Source organism: Xenopus laevis, chromosome 5L (genome assembly GCF_017654675.1).
Source record: "Xenopus laevis strain J_2021 chromosome 5L, Xenopus_laevis_v10.1, whole genome shotgun sequence".
Lineage (NCBI taxonomy): Eukaryota > Metazoa > Chordata > Amphibia > Anura > Pipidae > Xenopus > Xenopus laevis.
This window is the reverse complement of record NC_054379.1, coordinates 95,594,745-95,615,318: the sequence shown is the minus strand read 5'-3', so window position 1 is coordinate 95,615,318 and position 20,574 is coordinate 95,594,745. Positions and strand designations below refer to the sequence as shown.

Genomic DNA, 20,574 nt, shown 5'->3' with positions numbered 1-20,574 from the left:
CCATCCTCAGGCCCACTTCCCGCCTCTACCCCTTCCATGTCCCCTGACTCCACCCATGCCCTCCTGACCCCGCCCACTCCCATCCAACATGCTTCCCTCTTCCTCGCCAGTAAGAGAGCGGCTGGGGAGGAGGTTTTTTTTATTAGCTATAGATGAAGCAGACCCCACAGTCCAGGCCCCCTTTTCCCGGGGCCCCTCTGCAAATGTTGGGTCCTCTGTAGTTACGCCACTGCCTTCATTCATGAACAAAATCTGTAAAATGAAGAATGTTCCAATTGTAATCAGTTTTGCCCTTTGTCTGGTGAAGGCACAGGAGCTGAATTCATATTTTTACAGTTCTGTGATGGTATTCAGTGAACTTACTAATATGTCACAAAACAATAAGCAATCTTCTCTGTTTTTTTCAGTCTATAAGTACATGCCTGCAGGACCATACAATGACAGGACGACAGCAAAATATTTTCAGTAGTTTTATTGAAAAACGCCTCTTTTGTTTCAGAAATAAATAAAAATATAAGGCAGTGAAATTCACAATTTGCAGTTAGAAATCTTCAAACAGCAATTCTATTTTCATAGCCTTGCAGACCAATTCAAACTGCTTTGAGAACTAAGAAACACTATATTCTGAAAACTGTTCATACTAAATATACAGCACAAACATGCAAACTCCTTTTCTGTAGGACTGACTGAAACTTGGCATACGTGTAACTGTTATTGTGTCTACGATATAAACCTGCATCAGAACGACACAGTGTACTCAGCTCTGTGGAAGGGTTTTGCTATGTTGAGAAGTTTCTGAATGTTAAAAGGAAAGTATAGTATAAAAAGCAGCATAACTTTTATGAAGCATAACTGAGGCTTGAGTAGTAGGCGAGAGTACAGAAGGACTAGAAGATAATACAGAATGACTGACAGGCTCAATTAATAAACTAAATTTAATACATTCAGCTGATAATTAAAAGATAAGAAAAAGCGCAAGATGAAAGTGCAATTCATTTCTGTGTAATGTGCTGCATTTCCATCTAGCATGCAATGGGCTAAACCTCTGCTTAGGATTACCAGCCAATAGAAAGCCTTAAATTGCATCTGCATTAGATCTATTTAACATTGCTACATGGTATTGCCTCTATTCACAGATCTGAAATTAAGCCAAAAAATATTTTACAAGCTTATAGGGGGCATAAAAAAAGCTTCATTTTTATTTCTGTTAGTAAAAATTGTTTCCATCATTATACAGCTGCAGTATGCTGGAATGAAATGGCAATATGTGCTATTTAGCTAATCTGTGTATATCTGCATATAAGGAAATTGCACAAATATTTTAAAATTTCTTTGGTATGGATCTCCTCCATCGCATATGTTCTGCATATTCATGTCCATAGTCCTCAAAATCCTCATCTGGACTCTCTTGCTGCATAGGTACTACGTAAGGCTGATGCTCTGGTTCCTGCGGTCCACTTTCAGGCTGATAAGGTTCTGGTTGGAAATAGTTTCCCCATTGAACAAGATAGTTATCTTTATGACATGAATCCATGAACATATGGCACATTGTTTTTTAAGCATATACAGTATAAGAATTCTTTAGCTGTTATGAAATGCCTAAAACATAATTTAGTAATTAGTTGTAATTTAATGCCCTTAGTGCTGACAATTATGTTCCTTACAAAAATAAGCCAGTTTAAAATGGTTGGTTGAGGGCAGCAGATAAATTATGAATGCAGTTTAATTTTAGTAAAAATTCAGATGAACACCACTGATGTTAGCTTAGCAAACTGACTGCTGGTATGGGCCTACTTCAAAATAAATAGAAAGAAATATAGCAGAAACAAAGTGAATTGAAAATAGTTATACCCAGTTAATTATTGCAGATACATTTCTTAAAAGTGTGATTATCTGAATATTTTTAACAAGCAGTAGCACCATAGATTGTATAGAGTGTCAATGATTAGGTTATTTTAGCAAACAGCAAGCAGCAGGCTTTAATGCAGAAGCCTATTGTAAAAATGTTAACTGATTTTAGTGGATATGGTCTCATACACCTCATATACAAGCCACAATTAGTTTATTATTTACATTATGTTGGTTCTATTTTCTTTGGTTAAATCTCTCTTTTACATGGATTACCTTAGGTACAGTAGTTAGTAGTTATATTGACCTCCTATATAGATTAGGCCCTATAGTTTTCTTCTATTTGACATGACTTTCTTAATACAGAAATGCAACAGGCTTTGTAAGTTGACACCGCAGTCCTTGTTCCCATTCGAGTGTTGTTAGTATAAAGAATGTCCCCTTTTTTTTACTGATGCCAACATGGGTCATTAGCTATATCCATGGTGAAATTTCCCAAAAGAATCATTTCAAGGTAAGCACGTGCGCAAACATCTCAGAAACAGGATTTTCATGAGTTCAAACTGTAAGCAGCACTGGAGACTTAGAAAATGTGTTAGCCGGAACCTGAAACAGGTCAAAGAAATGTTAGTAAATGATGCATAATACATTTTCTTACACCTACACATACGTTAATTGTGTATATTGCAGCCCAGTGAAATGAAACATTGATAGTAAAAGGAGCTAGAGTTTCCTCTATGGTAAAAGGTGTAATTGTTATTGGAAAAATCCACCTACTCAAGTGAAATGAAGGTGTTCTGTATGTGGTGACACTGAGTGTAGTGGCTTGATGCCAATAGTGACATTAAAACTAAGGAGGAGGTCATTGTTGAGAGGTAACACAGAAGTAATGACTTTACTCTACAAGATGTGATGCAAACCTCTGACTTTGTGCAACAATGGAACAGATTCGATTCCATGAGCTAAAACTATCACAAGTTATCAACAAAACCCTGTAGACCAGTGCTTCCCAAACTGTGGGTTTGGCACAATCACAGAGTTTGGAGCAGTAGAGGTGGGGCTCAGGTTGAAGGACAGTTAGGATGAGATGTGGGAGAATGCCTGTTTGCTGTATAATCATTAATGTATACACATACATTAATGATTATACAGCAAACAGGCATTCTCCCACATCTCATCCTAACTGTCCTTCAACCTGAGCCCCACCTCTACTGAAGACCTGGGGAAAGGGCTTACACTGTCTCCCAGATTAAGGCCCTCAACTGTGTTGAAATGTCACTTTCCCTTTTGCCACACAAAGGATCTGAGGAGCCCAGTAATAAGCTACATATGTGTTTTGCTGCTAGGTTTTCTTGAAGTGTGTTCTACTGTACATGTAACTGGTTTGTCAGTGGTAAGTAAAACACATACGTGATAGTGAGAAGGAAAAATAAGTTGTCCTTAAAAGAAAGTTCTAAGCATGCAAGAGAAACTCTCCCACCTAAATAAAAAAATATAATATAGTGCTAGTCACACACAATAACTACAGATACAGTTCTGCATCTAGCAGCACATTAATAATAAATACCTGGGTATCCTTGCCCATTGTAAGGAATGCTTGCACACATTGAAGCATCACAGTATCCAGCTGGACCAGTAGGACCTCTAATTCCTTGGTTACCCGGGCGACCAGAAGGTCCTGGAGGTCCTGTGGAGCCTGTGGATCCTGGAGGTCCTGTTCTGGATTCGCCTGAAGGTCCTACAATTTGTAAAGAAAATGTCAGGGTACTGTAAGGATTGTTTCTTATTATTTTAAAACAAAAGCTAGAAATGAATCTGGCATAGAAACTGTCTAGACTCTATTCTACTACGTTGAAAGAGAATAATCAGTTTAAACACATTTTGTCAACAAAGCCACTACACAATTACCAAGCTACAACTAATCACTGTAACCATGATAAACCATAACTTTTAAGTGTAGGCTGCTGATTCAGAGGCTATTTTATACTCATCCTTATTTGGCAGGATTGAGACAAAGTGCAGACATAAATGAATGTGTTGCTTTGTTTCCACTTCTAAGATATAAAGACCTCTGGGGAACCTACTGCATTAGAAAAGTGCACTGAATTTAAATTAAAATATAAAAGTGCATCAACTCTGCTGCCCTGAAGCTCAAGGGCAGATGAATAAATGTTATTTTTGGAGCATTCTTTATTATGTTTAACGCAAATGTAAAGCTTGAATCAAGTGAGGATAAAATTTGTTGCAAGCTTCTTGTGGATCATGCAATGAAAAAATCATGTTTTATCTAGTAAATTAAAGGCAGAAACAGCCAGACAGTTTGTTTCCACTGCCAAGACATAGGCAAATAATCAGTGTATAAAGCAAGGCATAGATCAGAAGTGGTGCAAGTCTAACCTTTTTATTAGCACTCTGGGAAAAAAGGATTATTTTTAGATTTTTAGAAGTAACAATAAATATCTTTTACCATAGTGTTCTGAGAAACTGACAAAATACAATTGTTTTAGATCTATCCTGAGATCCATTCCTTTATAACAGAAAAGAGTTTTAGGTGGTGAACAAAACACCAAATAAGTAAATAGAGCTTTCAACTACAACATTAAAATGATATATTGGATTTATTATTGTTATGTTTTTACTCCATGGAAATTCCTATCCATTGTGAACATTAAATCTTTTAATCTTATTTCCAGATATATTTTAGACATTGTCTTCTAACAAACAGATATACACCAACCTGGAGGTCCTGGAAGTCCCCTGGGTCCTTGGGATCCAATTCCTGAGTTACCTCTCTCCCCTTTCTCTCCTGGTATTCCTGAAAAAAACATTTGGATAACAGTAAAATAAAATGCCTTAACAGCCCCTGGTTCATCTACACAAAAATATAGGTTTTTGCTAGTGCAAAAGAGCCAGGAAATTTAGAAGCTAGGTAATGTTAAGCACAACTGCAAATTTTTATTGCATACCTCTCTCTCCAGGTGGTCCTTGAGGACCAGGTGTTCCTGGGAATCCAGATCTGCCTGCAGCTCCAGGTTCTCCTCTCATGCCAGAGTTGCCTGGAGGACCAGGAGGACCTGCAGGACCGGGCTGATTGCGATTGGAATAGTAATCATTTGGAATTTGGTTCAGCATCTGATTAAATCTGCTCATTTGACCTTAAACAGAGAGAAGTGAAATGACATGTTAGAATTCAGTATGCTTCTATTTTACTTAAACTACCAGTGATAAATTAAACGTTAAGTATAATGACAGAGGATTTGGAGGTTAATATGCTTTTTAGAGACAGAATATCAAATCACAGCACTTCTAGCTAAAGTGAGCATTCTTTAGATGGGATTTAGTGGAAGCTGCATGTCAGGCCAAACTAGTAACACAACAATTAAAATGTGCAGAGCAGAACCTCTTCTTGATCCTCCTCCCACAGGGGAAAAAGACAGACTGGGTGGGCCAAAGCTCTTATCTGCTGTAAAGTTCTAGGCATTGCTCTGTGTGTGCAAAATATTTCACAGTTGCTAAATATTTGTGCTACCTAAGTGGATGGAGAAAGTTACTCGTTTGGGTTTTTTAGAAGAAAAACTACAATTTAGAAACCTTTTTACACATTGCTTGTGGAGCATATTGGTAATAATTGTGTGTACATCTTTATAAGTATAGTGCCAAAAATACACCTTAAAGTTTACAGGTTTAATAAACCTGGTACTTTATTAATAAGTGTAATATGCAAATATGTATCATATAAATGAGATTGACTAGAACAGAGCATATAAAGACTGCAGTGTGAAGGTGTCTGATACTGTACATCTAATTAAATGTAATATATCTTGTTGGTCTCTACAGTGTATGATTGATGAGGAAATGATGCCACATTATAGTTATGAACTTGTAAGTTCTAAAACAACATAAGATGCAACAGAATAAAGTATATTCGATGGAAGAAGACAGTGATATCCCTAAACAACTTAAAAAACAGCCAAATGACTCCAGATTAGATCAGAATTGATCAGCCTTGACATTGGTGTAAGAATCTTTACGGTATTTAGAATTCCTCCTATTTGATCTAGTGACACATGACTTATAGTTAATTAAATGGACCCATGCACTAAATATGATTTATTGATTTATTTAAATGTGGTAGATTTGAACACAGTGATGGGCCGAACACAGCCCTAAACTTTTTAATTTATTGCTTAGTGTAACTAAAACCACCCAGCTAAAAATATGAGCTTAATATGCTTAAACGAGGAGTTCATTCTGCATAGATTTGTATATAGACCTAGGATTGCATTCCTTTCAACCTACCAAACTGATCGTTAAATACTTTTTTATTATTACAAAGAAAGTTCTATGTAATTCTGAGATTTCTGGATAACGAGTCGATAACAGCTCCCATACTTGTATTAGTAGAGTTAAGGAATAGGGTAATAAGAAAACAAGAGCATTGCTTGTCTTGTACTAGGGTTACGTATGTGGTGAACAGTGAAGAGATTATTAAAAGGGGCTAGGGGTGACCTGGCAGGTATGGTACACAGTGGCACCACCAATTTAGTGAAAATGTAGTAAAGCGGAAATGAAATGAAAAAAATATATATTTATATAAGTGGAGTTGAGTAGTAGTACAGAAAACATAGCTCAAACTATTTGTAAGTGGCTAAACTAGGATAGGCCACTTAAATGTTTAAGCAAAGTTTAAGGTACAGGTCCAGGCCAGATGAAATATACCTTCAAATACATGGAAAGCATATAGGAGGTTAAACTAAAATCTGATTCTAAATCTCTGATCTAAATGTTTACAAAAAAGGCTTGACTAAATCTTATCCACTATTTTACCTTATTTATCATTCAAATAACTTAAATTGGATCAGGAAAAAAACTTTCCCAGAATCGCTCAATTTCTTCAGGTTTTTGCCCAAAAACCCAGAATTTTTTTAAACCCAGTGCAAATGCGATACAGGTATGGGACCTGTTATCCAGAATGCTCGGGACCTGGGGTTTTCCGGATAATGGATCATTCCGTAATTTGGGTCTTCATGCCTTAAGTCTACTATAAATTAATTTAAACATTAAATAAAGCCAATAGGCTGGTTTTGCTTCCAATAAGGATTAATTATATCTTAGTTGGGATCAAGTACAAGCTACTGTTTTATTATAACAGAGAAAAAGGAAATCATTTTTCAAAATTTGGATTATTTGGATCAAATGGAGTCTATGGGAGCCAGCCATTCCGTAATTGGGAGCTTTCTGGATATCGGGTTTCCGGATAAGGGATCCTATACCTGTATCTTCAAATATGGATAGGGACAGCTGACATTTACTTATACATGACCTCAACAGGTTTGAAATGGCGGATTTCTGGCTTTTTGCAGCATCGGGGTAAAATAAAGTAGTGGTAGGGCCTCATTTAAAGTATGTGGTGAGCAACTAAGGTAATAATACTTATGGAAGGTCCTAATTCTTAAGGAAGACTATCCAGGGACGGCTTTGGTTGCAGTTTTGTTGTCAAAAAGGAAAAACAGTATTTCCCAGTGGAGATTTTTTCCTTTAACCTAGAAGTAAAGCAGGTTCACTTGGACAAAAGACTGAACTTTGTAACCATGTAAGTGTAAGAAACACTCAGGAATTTCAATTGACTCCTAAAAAGTGCCATAGTATTAGATTGCTTTTCTCCACCCCTTGTCTGTCCCTCCATTTAGGGTACTTGATAAATTGTGTATATATAAGTCATTGTTGCTTATTTTATCTACCGTATGTCATGATTGTATCCCTATCTATAATAGCTTCCGTGGACAGCTAAATAAACTGTCAGTTCTCACCGTATAAATAACTGCAGAGCTATGTAACAATAAAGAATGTATTAGTTGCTAGAGAAATAAAGACGTAAACAAACTGATGGTGTCATTATGTTGAATACCCCTTCTCTTAACAAATCATTTAGATATGCATTATTTATTTGACACTGAATACGTTTTTCCATCCACAGCTCACCACACAAGATACGTAACTGCTAAACACTACTACATTCACAAGTCACCCTATCCTTTGGCTTTTGCACAGCTGAGTTAAGTTAAAAAAAGATCATCTGATACTGTTCTGCAGCCCTACACTACTTGCTAAGCATGGAGCACCCCTGAAATTACAATAAATCACTGCTAAATTAGCTGTCTCTGCGTGTACACTTAGCCTCCTGCCCTGCTCCAATATCATTTGCATTCCGATGTCTGTCTTTTCCGCCTCACCTGCTACATCTCCTTCAATAAAAATGGCTTATCAGTTAGATTTATGTTTTCCAAAATCACAGAAGATTGTGTATTTTTCTGCACTGTACACTGAACATGAATTATTTAATGGTGTGTAAATTGTACCAAACACTTAAATGTTTGCCCATTATATAAACATTATAAATATGTTGTAGGAAGTTCCTTTCAACATTCACTTATTTTTTCTATTGGCTGTTCATTCTTCCAGTAGAGCGTGAGTGAAGAATGTTATTACTGCATTCTTTTCACAGTAGCTGAAGTCTACAAATAAGGCTCTTGCCCATATTGCGGTAAAGAAATGCCAAAATATTCCATCCCCATAGAGGTACCATAATAGTAAAAAAACAAAAGTACCTCAATTTATTCGTAAACTATTGGCATTCAGATGTATAACATCATTTTTAACCTGGTGAAAAAAATTACTAATGCTTGTAAATAGTTGTAGGTGTCCTTTGTGTAGCAGTTATTAGCTATTTTCTTAAGTATATGAAATGTATATCATATCTTTATCATGGAGGAATGGAATAGAAGCCATAATACCAAATTATAGAGTTTTGTTTCAACAGGATCAGACTGGGCCTGCGGGACACCAGGAAAAAACCCAGTGGGCCCCTGCCGTCCCAGATCTGCTCCCCCAATCAGCAGTTGAGCTGCAAAATGGGAGGAGTTTGGAGGTTGGGAGGGGGCCCCTGATGACCGCCAGGGGTGACCACCAGGAGGGCCCTCCGTTTTGCAGCCCAGTGGGGCCCCAATGTTCCTGTCCGACCTTGTGTTTCAGTGTAACATCTGGCCTGTAGTTCATTATATTATGCACAGGTGAATAATATGTTGCAATTTATTGCTTATCAGCAATCAGAAAGGACTGATTAATTTAAAACAAATTTGTGCAGTTAGATTTAGAATCATCAGAATAATCAGTAGGTTTGATTATTTAAATTTCCAACCAGTTAATAAAGGCCTCTGCTTTAATAATTAAGGCTGCTGTTTAATAATTAATGATTACAAACAAGGAATTATTATTTCAAACCGTTATATGAAATGCTCCATTCACAGACCTGTATTTAAATGTACTTACTATTTATCATCTGTTCACAGACTTGTCTTGCTACTGATCTCATCATGTTCTGGGATGCTGTGTCTCCCTTTATAATCAAAAATAGATTCATTTTACATGATGTTTTCAGTGGAAAGGGCAATTCACAAGATTTGAATCACTCTTAAGCATTATTTTATCCAAGAGGTGAAACATGAATTACTTACCCTCTCACCCTTGTCTCCTTTCTGCCCCACAGGACCCTAAAACAAAATGATGTTCTATTATTTATTTGACCCACAGTCCAAAAAAAGCAATAAAAATGAAAAACACCTTTTGCATAATTCCTGTCTGCATCTAATATCTGGAGTTCATTGTTTCTTCAAAACTCAGTCATAAAATCAGCATTCCATGTCCGCTCTCCTGAAGTAATATACTACATTTCCCTAATAAATGCGCCCGCACATATTTTAAACAGTGATCAAAACTTAAGAACACCCTGAAAGCAATAAACAACCATAGTTGTGGGGTAAAATATCAGTAAATGGTATCTATTAAAAATCCCTTGGATTATTTTGGAGTTTGTACAATCATTTTAAATTAACCATGTTATGCTTTTCTACCCTTAAATATTTGTAAAATCCTCTTATCAGCTGCCATTATAGACATGGAAATACATGTTAAATCCTACACATGCCTACATAAACTCCCTTTATCTATAGCCCAGTACCAAAGATTACAAGCCTAAGAGCACTATCTTAAATTTATTATGTAACATGAAGAGCAAAGTACTTGCAAACTTTAACAACCAGTTAAAAACAGCAAATTTTTCGCCGTTTCGCGAATTTTTCGGCAAATTCGCCCATCACTATGGATAAGTCTTTTCATTGAGAGAAAACTGTGCAGTTGCTAAGTTTCTGTTATAGGGATGATGTGGCCTTAAAGGTGAATTCAACCCTAAAAAACTGTCTAACTGTTCCCCCTGGGAAATGCCCCTAACTTTTTACTTACATCGGAGTTCCACGCAGCCATCTTCCGGGTAAGCTGAGACAGAGACTGGTGAAGCGGTGCATGCGCAGTTGGAGCAATTTACCGGTCTGCAGCAACTGCGCATTTCTGAAGCGACGAAAGAAAACGCGAAAACCCGGAAGATGGCTGCGGTGAATTCCGATGTCTGAATCTGCGCCGAGGGGTAAGTAAAAAGTTAGGGGCATTTCCCCTGGGGGGGGGGGGGACAGTTAGGCTAGGGGGAGGAGGGAGGGGGTTCTATGTGGGGTGGGGGGATAGGGTTTTATTCATTAAGGGTGTTTCCTCCAGTGAGCCTTAGCCCTAATGAGCTCTTGTTCATTAAGCCCCAGCTTAGGATGTGAATGCATGAATATCTGTGTTCACACAAGGAAAGTGAGTGGAAAATGATTTCACCAGTTAGTTATGAGTTTCAAACTCCCACCTTGGCAACTCAAACAACAGAGCAACATGTATCCCTTTTGCATGATAGCATTAAATGCAGCTCTAAATGAGTAACGAGTAGAGGGTGACAAAAAAGACAAATAGGAGGAATGGGCAAATAGTGTTTGAAGAAGTACAGAAAGGAATCAAGACGGAGAGATGAAAAACAAAATAAAGGTAATAGAATGATGGAAAATAGTTACATTAACATAAAAAATTAGAGAATAGAGAAAGAAAATGGGAAACCAGCTAAGTAAAAAAAGAAGAGGAAAAACATTGGGTTGAGGGCAACTTAATCCTTCCATAGGCTGCACTACAGATGTTAATAGTACTACAGCCACTGCTACTACAGCGATAGAATTGTCTCTCCACAGTTTTGGGCAGTATACCCCTTTGATGAAAAATATATGCCATTTATTCTGTTTTGAGCTAAACGGGGCAAATGGGGAAGCTACTCCACATGTGGTCATTGTGAGGCTGATAATTAGATTACTAGTATACAACTACCCCACCCTATTTTGTTATCAGGAGTCCATTATGTAGGAGGATTATCTATGCACTACTTATTATCTACCTCGCAAGGACCAAACATGGAGTATGACGATGAAGGTTTTCATTCATCTGTGTCATGGTATATCTAGTATAAGTAATTCTAAAATAACTGGACTTGCTGAGTAATCATTGAAGATATTTCAGTACTCATCCGAGCAGCTTCTTCAGTTGAAGTGAAGAAGCTGCTCGGATGAGTAGTGAAACGTCTTCAATGATTACTCAGCAAGTCCAGTTGTTTTAGAATTACTTATACTAGACAAACATGGTGTAGCTTCAATTTACCTGCTTGCCCTGTTTAGCTCAAGATATAACAAAAACAATTAACTTTAAGTAAATTGAAACAATGGGCAAAGTATGATGAGCCCAAGCTCTATTTATTTAACTCATGTTGAAAAAGGGGATACACTGTCCCTTAAATACTGGTTGTAATGTTGGGAAGTACTGATACTGTTCTCTGGATATTGCTTAATTATACAATATTAACAAAAAGCATAGCCCATCTTATTTGAGAGACACAAAAGGATAATGAACCATATATTACCTTTCACTTGAGGCATCTTTAGTGTCCACCCTATAACTATGCTGTTATGTATACATTTATCCAATTCACAGAAGTAAGTTTTTAATCTTTTCTAGCCTGGAGAGTTTCTTAGTGGGGTCCCTCAGGGCTTGGTATTGGGTCCACTTTTATTTAACTTGTTCATTAATGACTTAGGGGAGGGTGTTGTAAGTAATATTTCGGTGTTTGTAGATGGCACAAAACTATCCAGTCCAATTAATTCCATTCAGGATGTGGCATCCTTGCAACAGGATCTTGACAAACTGGCAATCTGGGCAGCTAAGTGGCAAATGAGATTCAATGTTGATAAATGTAAAGTCATTCACCTGGGATGTAAGAATATCCAAGCCACTTATACCCTTAATGGGACTGCACTAGGCAAATCCATTATGGAAAAGGACCTTGGAGTCCTTGTAGATGATAAACTTGGCTGTAGCAAGCAATGCCAGTCAGCAGCATCAGGGGCAAATAAGGTCTTGAGCTGTATTAAAAGGGGCATAGATTCAGGAAGGGGTCATTCTTCCATTTTATAGAGCACTGGTAAGGCCCCATCTAGAATATGCCGTACATTTTTGGTCTCCAGTGCTCAAACAGGACATTATTGTATTAGAGAAAGTCCAGAAAAGGGCAACTAAGCTGGTAAATGTATGGAAAATCTTAGCTATGAGGAAAGACTGGCCAAATTGGGGATGTTCACGCTGGAGAAGAGGAGCTTAAGGCGTGATATGATAACTATGTATAAATATATAAGGGGATCATATAATAATCTCTTTAATGCTTTATTTACCAGTAGGTCTTTCCAGCTGACATGAGGTCACCCTTTCCAATTAGAAGAAAAGAGGTTCTGCCTAAATATTCGGAAGGGTTTTTTTTACAGTGAGAGCAGTGAAGATGTGGAATTCAATTGAAACTACTAACAAAGACAAATACTATACAGAGAGCTTACTGAAAATGTTCCACAGCTCTGAAAACTTTTTGGTACTTTTTGAAATCACAGATAGTATGTTATTTTTGCAAACCCAAATGCAGTACTTATCTACCCTGCTATGTAATGATTTCTTTCTTTTGTTTTATGCTTTAGTTTACAGAATAAAGTAGAGTTCTTAAGATAAATTTCCAATAATTCCAGTGAGAGGAATTCCTTGACGGTATGGTTCAATATTGTTGCCTGCTTGACAGTGACCTCGGCTAGACGGTGCTTCTATTTCTGGGAGCAACATGTCCTTTAAATGTGCTGATCTGGCCTTTTGTATTTGCAAATTGTAGAAATATATGTCTTGGCAAATCATGTTAGTGGTTGTACAAATGGAAAAACATTACCAGAGTTTCCAAAGATATATAGCAACGTGTAAACATAGCAATAATGTGCTGTGCATGGATATAAGATTAAAAGGAGTCCGGTAGAGAGATTGTCTTACTGCTAATCCATTATCTCCTTGTTTTCCTGGTTTCCCATTTGGACCTGGCACTCCCTGAGGTCCAGGTGCTCCCTAGCAAAAAAAAAAAGAAAAAAAGAATCCATTGAATTGATGATGTCACTAGTTATGTTATCAGGTCTTTGTAAACCAAACTGTCAGATTATTTCCACATGAATACCCAATGGAAATTACTTCTATGTGATCATATTACTTATGCTAGCAAATACTTTTCCCCTACAATCTAATTCAGCTGCCACTATAAAATACAAAAAGCATGCTTCAAGCGTTAGTAATATGTTTCATTTTTAGTATGTCTTATGTTAAAATATGGAGATACTGCCATTTACCATTGGTCCTGGTGGTCCTCTGGGTCCTACTGAACCATCCTTTCCTGTGAAACCCTAAAAATACACAAACAAATGCTTTCTTTCAGTAAGGCAATATGAATCCATAAATGATTCTCTGCTGAAAGCACATAGTTTATATTGTTTGTCACTAGTTAACAAGTTTAGTAAGATGCATGAAAGAGTTTAAGATGTCATATGGTACTATGGTTCTAATATATGGTGATATTTGTTTCTGAGTGAAAAGAGTTGCAGTACTGTGCTTGATTGCAAAACAATGCTTTAGTTAGTTATATATATATATATATATATATATATATATATATATATATATATATATATATATATATATATATATATATATATATATATATATATATATATATATATAATAAACTAATATAATTCAATTTTAAAATGTTGAGCATGTAATATAGAAAATAGTTGCATGTGATTGTAAGTGTTTCTGGTGATGCTAGCCAGGTGTCTACAAGCTTGTTAGCCCTGTCCCAGGTTTTTTCTTGTACATTCATTTTTTATTAAGTTTTGACCTCAACGTTTAGTTTTATGGGAAAGTTTTGACTTGTCTGATTTTTATTTTGTTATTTTTGAATGCTTGTTATATCTGAAATAAAATGAAGGTGTGTTTTATAGGAATCATGACCACTTATTCTGATTTCAGATTTCAACTGCCCATCTGTTCTCTAAAATGTTCTTTCTTTCTTTCTTTCTTTCTTTTCTTCTGAAGCTGCAGTTACAAAGACTTCTATAGCTGTTGGTCAAGGAACAGTAGCTAAAGCTAAAGTGGCTGTTGATAACATGAATATCAATTGTCTGCTTGAATGGCTGAGCATTGTAAGTTACACCAAACTGTCATGAATGGCAATATACTATTTCAGAGCCCCCTTCCTCTGTGAGGCCAACAACCCACAGTTTGGGAACCACTGCTTTAGACTATACTCTCCTCTGTATAGAAAAACATCCTTCAGGGCCAAGGAGTGCCACAGCAGGATGCATAAAAAACAGAAGGCATCTTGTAAATCAGATCATCAAGGATACAGCCATAATGACTTGCAAAAGAAACAATATGTTATTAAAATATAATGCATTTTAAAAAAAATGTTGGCAAAACCAAAAGTATGAAACAAATGAATACCTAATACCACATGTCTGCAAGAGAGTTCATTTGAGTTGAAAGCAAACAGAGAATGGATGTACATGCTATAAAAACATATAATAGTGATGAGTCATTCTGTGAATTAAAAAAAAAATCCATAAAACAATCCGTAAAACCTAAACTCACATAAATTGCACTGCATGTTTTAAAAACAATTTTGGCTTTGTAAAGTTATCCAATGTTATCTTGTTCACACATTACAATGGCAGTTCTTTGCTTTCTAAATGAACATTAGCTCTCACAAGCTGGAAGCCAATATATCACAGGGTTTCAGAAGGATTTCACTGTGACATTCCTAATAAAACAGAATCACTTGGCCTTTCTTCTAATTTTATGAGAGCTGCTTGAAGCTGTTTCTTTGGTGTTATTCCAAACATAATTTGATCTTGCATAATTCCACCATCCCTTTTCCAAATAAAACAATCAATGACCTATAATATTTGAGAACCAAGAATAATGGTTGGGAAAGCAGCTCAGGATGTCATTCACTTATTCTAAAAACACACATCTACAATTCTAAACGGCAATGTATTTGTTGGTGTCATTTAATGCTATCCATGTTTTGTAGTGATTTCATATTGGACAATAAGGCTATTTGATTTAATCATAAATGTCCCTCCGTTCGTCTGTTCTCATGGAAAACAAAGGAAAGGGCATCATGGAACAGGATGTATGTGTGTGGTTGATAACCAATAATGGCACAAGTCAATAAGTTCGCCAGGAAAACAGCAAAAAATATGTTTACAAATGAAGCACAGGTCATATGTAGAACTTGTTTAATGGTTGTTCCTCAAGAGAGAAATTCCACAAAGATTTCCACAGTTAAAAGCTCAATCTTTTTGATCACTTAGGGCTTGTGCATAAAAGTGTTTGTACCCGCAGCTGACATAGGGCGCACTGCTTTTTTAGAATGTAAATTTTGGAGAAAGAATTATAAGTGTATAAATAAATGAATATGTTTCCTTATTTGTCAGTACAGTATGCATAGAGGGTTATTTAAGCAAATCAAACACCTGTTACAGTGATCCAGAAACCCTAGAGAATATAATTTCATTATTTTAAACAGTGGCCTCAGTTAAAAGAGTTGTTCATCTTTAAGTTTAATTTTAGCATGTTATAAAGTAGATTGGCCTATTCCTACCAACTTTTAAATTGGTCTTTAAATTTTTTATTTTTTATAGTTTTTTAATTCTATGGCTCCCTCTTTTGATCTTTTCTAGCTTTTAAATAGGGGTCATTGACACAAATCGCCAAAAAATCATTACTCTGTAAAAGCTACAGTTGTTATTGTTACTTTGCATTCCTTATCTTTATATTCAACCCTTCTTATTCAACCACTACCTGAATAATAGGGAAATTTGGACCAGTGGCATTAATACCAGGGGAGCAGGGGGTGCAATTGGACCAGGGTCTACACCCCCGCAGCCCCCCCGGCATATCGTGCCCGCTGCAGCCGGCTGTCGTCGTGAAGAAAATCGGCACGGAGGGGGGTAGTAACTGCTACTGACAAAATAGCGGAGCAGCAGAACAGTCATTTTGCATTTGACCTCCTACCAACATCTCCCTTTATATACAAATACAGTAAGCTTTAGCAGAGATCAAGGATTCTATTTAATAAATCAGCAATCTACAAATGTCTGTATTTTAGAGAAAAAAGGTCTCTGAAGCAGCATAAACACTATGATTTAATCTAGTTCTATAAAAATATTTATCACTAAGCTCTGTGTGGGCTGCCCATTCACTTCTGTGTATGCACTTACAGATTGAGTAACTCAGAAGGCTGTTTCATAAATGTACTTCATTTAAATTAGTCATATAATATATATATATATATATATATATATATATATATATATATATATATATATATATATATATATATATATATATATATATAAAGATTTGAGCTAAAAAACATACAACTGAATGGCAAATGTCAGAATGCAATATGCCCTAATGATCAATGCAGAAAGGGAACATTGGAAAGAAATCAGATTCCTTTGTTGTTGGAAGAATTTCAGTTGTATTCCTTAGGGCACATTAACAGATCGGGTCCTAAAGTTTTCCATGTTTAAGCACAGGTGTGCCACTATAACTAGCTGAACCAGTCATTCATTTCTTTGTATCTCAGCAAGGGCAGCCTAAAAAGCAGCCCTAAGGACTGGAGCACAGAACACCTGGATTAGAACATCATCAATGATCAGCCACACAGAAACATTTTCATCTATAAGGTAGAGAAATGGAAAAAAATACAAGGGAAAGAAGATACTAAACATAGCAAAGGATCACAGCCCTCTGGGATATGTCAAGTCAACAGAAAAATCATTAGGACACATTAGGTTTGTTTCAAAGGATATAAGCAAACAGACTCCGCATACACCTGACAAGCGTTCATACGCTTGTATTGTAAAGATGATGAAATTAGATGCCTGGCTTAATATTGCTTTTATTTAGTACCAATAGAGATTTGAATGAATTCCTTAAACATCTATTCAGGATAATACCGTCACATTCTACATGTCACAGAATAGCAATTATCAATTTATATGCTTACATGCTTATAGCAAGTTATAACCACGCTGCATTCCTAACTGAGACTTCAAAAAGAACAGAGTTTCATTGACACAATAATGGATTTTCCTTTGCTTTCATGTAGATATGGTCAACATATCATACATTGTTATGCAGTAGGGCTAAACTACATGGGAGAGTTTGATCAGATTTTATCTGAACTTGTCACGTAACGTATCTTATGGTTTTACACAAATTAAAGGTATTAAGTCTTTCTAAATGAATGTACATTTATCAATTTATCTGAATACTTATGGTAAAAGTTAACTCACCCTTGTGCCTGGTGGACCCATAGGCCCTGGTGGTCCTGTTACCCCTGGGGAACCCTGAAAAATGATAATCTACATTAATATACATTTAAAGGAGACAGGAAAAACAGGATTGTACCAGTATAAGTATAAGTATTTTCTTTTTTTTGAATAGAAGGAATGTGCTTTAAAAAGTAGAGTTTCAAGCTGAATTATTGAAAATGTCTACTAGTCCACTTACTGCTGCCTCCTTTCCCAGGCTGTGCAGGGGAGCCAGAAGTACCTTCTACTGTGCTTCTGGCAGGGACCATTATGACACACCCACCCCTCATTTGAACTTGGACAGGGACTGTAGCAGATCTATAGGGAGCTTTAATAAAAGGACCATTTTTAAAGATAATATTTATTTTTAGGCCAAGTAAAATCACCACTATATATTATTCATAACTGCCTACAATATTAGGGGGAGTCACTTTTCCTATATGTCTCCTTTAAAAATGTCCCATTTGTCAAATGCTACTTGCATTTCTTAATTTTTGACTGAACTGTAGCTTCTCAATAATAATATTTCAGCAGGCCTCATTTACAATCTATGGCGCAAGGTACAAAAAGAAAGGTAAAAAAAAGAAATAATATAGGAGTCATGTGGTGCAGCACTTTTAATTTCTAGAACTGAATTAAAAGATCTGTCTTACTCTGAATATAGCACTGCCTACATTTGGCAGTGCTGCATTAAGATTGGGTGTGGTAGGCAGCACATAAGTAAAACCCAGGAATGCCCCTATAGCATGTCACCTAGACGTGCAGTCTAAGAAATATGAGGGAATGGAATGCATAGAAGAGCCCTGTACATACCACATGCCTATAGCAAGCTTTGTGTATTGTGTCCCGGGTTCTTGACAACAATGTATTCTCCACCTTGTTTCCAATAAAGAGTGCAGAGACCACTGCCCCTGGCACAACTGCTAGGTTAACAGGCACAAAATGATGCAATTTTGCACATATTAGGCCTATGGTACATGGTAGTGTTACCACCTTTTGATTCCTTGAAGTCAGGGTAGGTGGTGGGTTTTTGACATCAGTGGGGGCAGGGCAGATGATGTTTTGTGGGTGTGATGGTGATGCCATGGGGAGGGCAGGGCAGGTGATGTCATTGACAAGGCAGATGATGGTCCATGGTTGTGTTAGTGATTTCAGGGTTGGGCTATGATGCAGCAACCAGTGATTCACTTCCAGTCCTGTCTGGATTTCCTAATTTGTAAATCCGAAAAGAGACAGCGAGACAGGCCATCCGAAAACAAGACAGGTGGCAACCCAAGTACATGGGGCGTATTCTCTATCAATGTTCTTCTTCTGGAGGAGACCTGCTCTTGCAGCCTCTCATTTAGGTAATTTACTAGTTGTGACAGGAAGACTGCAATTAAGTAAATACACTGGTGTATTGAAGTTCTTCCCAGTGAGCTGAAAAAAGCCACCATAGAAAATATAAAATGTGCAATAGGCCTAAGCGGTGCAAAAAGTTATCTTGCACTGATGCGTGGGTCAATGGTAAATGAACCCTGACACTTATTAATTCAATGCTGGTATACACCCATATTCATAGAGTAATAAACAAATTTAATGTGAATTATTTGTATAGAATGTGAAAACTGCATACCATTCTTCCTGGCAATCCTGGGTCACCGAGATCTCCTTTTATTCCTTGGCGACCCTTTGTTATTTAAGGAAAAAAACAACATTTAATGAGAAATGAATCTTGATGGCCACTAAAATAGACAAGGTTTAATGAAATTAATACAATGAGAGTCGCTTCCATATTCTTAACATAAGACCCTAATCCTACAATAACACTAAGGTCTGGTATACACAGTAATCTTTGCAAAATGCTAAATATTTTTTCTATTATCTATATTAAAATACAAAAGATTTATTCCTGTATATAACAATTGGAAGGGTCTGTTTTAAACTGAGAATCTACCATGATTAAGAGCTGAAACAATATACAGAAAATTTTGTCCAATCCATCACACAAGCAAGCACATGCATGTCTTATTCAATACTGTTGCTAAGTATTCTAACTTAGTGAAATCTAATACATATGAAACATTTAATTTTGTGGGTTTCCTTTCCATTGGCCATAATCCAGTACAATAACTAATGCAAAATTGCCCTTCTAACAAAAGTATATACATACAGGTTCTCCGGGAATGGAAAGTCCAGGTGGTCCTTGAGGTCCAGGTAGTCCTTGTGGGCCAGGTAAACCTTGTTCTCCTCGCTGACCTGGTGGTCCCTGTATCAGAAATGTAGAAAAATTTAAAATAGAAATCTATATGTGTACGACTGGCATGAGTTAATTTTAACATGTTCAGCTTTAGTATTTCTTTAATAGTGTTTCAGATTAGTACAGTAACACAAACACAAACACGGATAATCTGAGCTATGGCATACGCAGAGTTTTTACTAGGCCACTTATTCAATATACTGCTATCCATGCAGTTTTCTTCCAATTTACATGAACTAGAAGCAACTCAAATGCCCCGCAACAATGATAACTGTTAGTTTCAAGTCGGAGAGAAGTGCTTTCCTTTTAAGTGACTAGAAAGTGATTTGCAGATTTCAACTGAATGTGTCCTTAGTACATTGAGCCATCTGAGAGAGCAAAAAATATTGAAAGAGAATATTATAGATCCTCAAGCCTGCTCACCTCCTGAATTCAGGCTTCCACCAAAGCAGCAGTAAAGGGAATGGAAAGAATATTTTACCCAGTACAGAGCATATGGCTAATAAATGTGTAAGGTGTGGATTCAGCTCCAAAGTCAGGAATTTACAGCCTTTAATGTGAAGCCTACTGACATCTCAGCTTTATGTAAATCTTGTAAAGGTAACTGTGAGAGTAATTTATATCAATAGTTTTATAGGATTACACTAATACAGATGGAACATAAATTTAGAACATAAAAATACTTCACCAGACATGAACTGACCAGATGTTATGATGAAGATTATATTTTCCACATTTCATATCACTGTTGCTTGGAACAATTTAATTTAAATCAAGCTCACCTACCTGGACAACTGAGCCAGAATTTATCATTAAAATGGAGAGATGCGATGCATGCTT

General features: G+C 36.6%; 1 protein-coding gene across 4 annotated transcripts in view; it reads right to left on the bottom strand.

Moving 5' to 3' along the window:
• Nucleotides 1–457: 457 nt before the first annotated feature.
• The window catches only part of col12a1.L (collagen, type XII, alpha 1 L homeolog), a 140,065-nt gene continuing 119,948 nt past the window's right edge, over nucleotides 458–20,574 (bottom strand). For 3 of the 4 annotated variants that reach the window (XM_018240580.2, XM_018240583.2, XM_041563117.1), the window contains 11 exons: nucleotides 19,648–19,743; nucleotides 19,111–19,164; nucleotides 17,478–17,531; nucleotides 13,461–13,514; nucleotides 13,114–13,185; nucleotides 9,363–9,398; nucleotides 9,178–9,244; nucleotides 4,815–5,003; nucleotides 4,586–4,663; nucleotides 3,416–3,586; nucleotides 458–1,476 (listed from right to left, as the gene is read on the bottom strand). In XM_018240580.2, the coding sequence (XP_018096069.1) occupies nucleotides 1,322–1,476; nucleotides 3,416–3,586; nucleotides 4,586–4,663; nucleotides 4,815–5,003; nucleotides 9,178–9,244; nucleotides 9,363–9,398; nucleotides 13,114–13,185; nucleotides 13,461–13,514; nucleotides 17,478–17,531; nucleotides 19,111–19,164; nucleotides 19,648–19,743 (1,026 nt within the window). In that variant the 3' untranslated portion in view covers nucleotides 458–1,321. Of the gene's footprint in view, nucleotides 2,455–3,415; nucleotides 3,587–4,585; nucleotides 4,664–4,814; nucleotides 5,004–9,177; nucleotides 9,245–9,362; nucleotides 9,399–13,113; nucleotides 13,186–13,460; nucleotides 13,515–17,477; nucleotides 17,532–19,110; nucleotides 19,165–19,647; nucleotides 19,744–20,574 lie in introns of all 4 variants that reach the window. The other variant, XM_018240582.2, reaches the window with a different exon arrangement.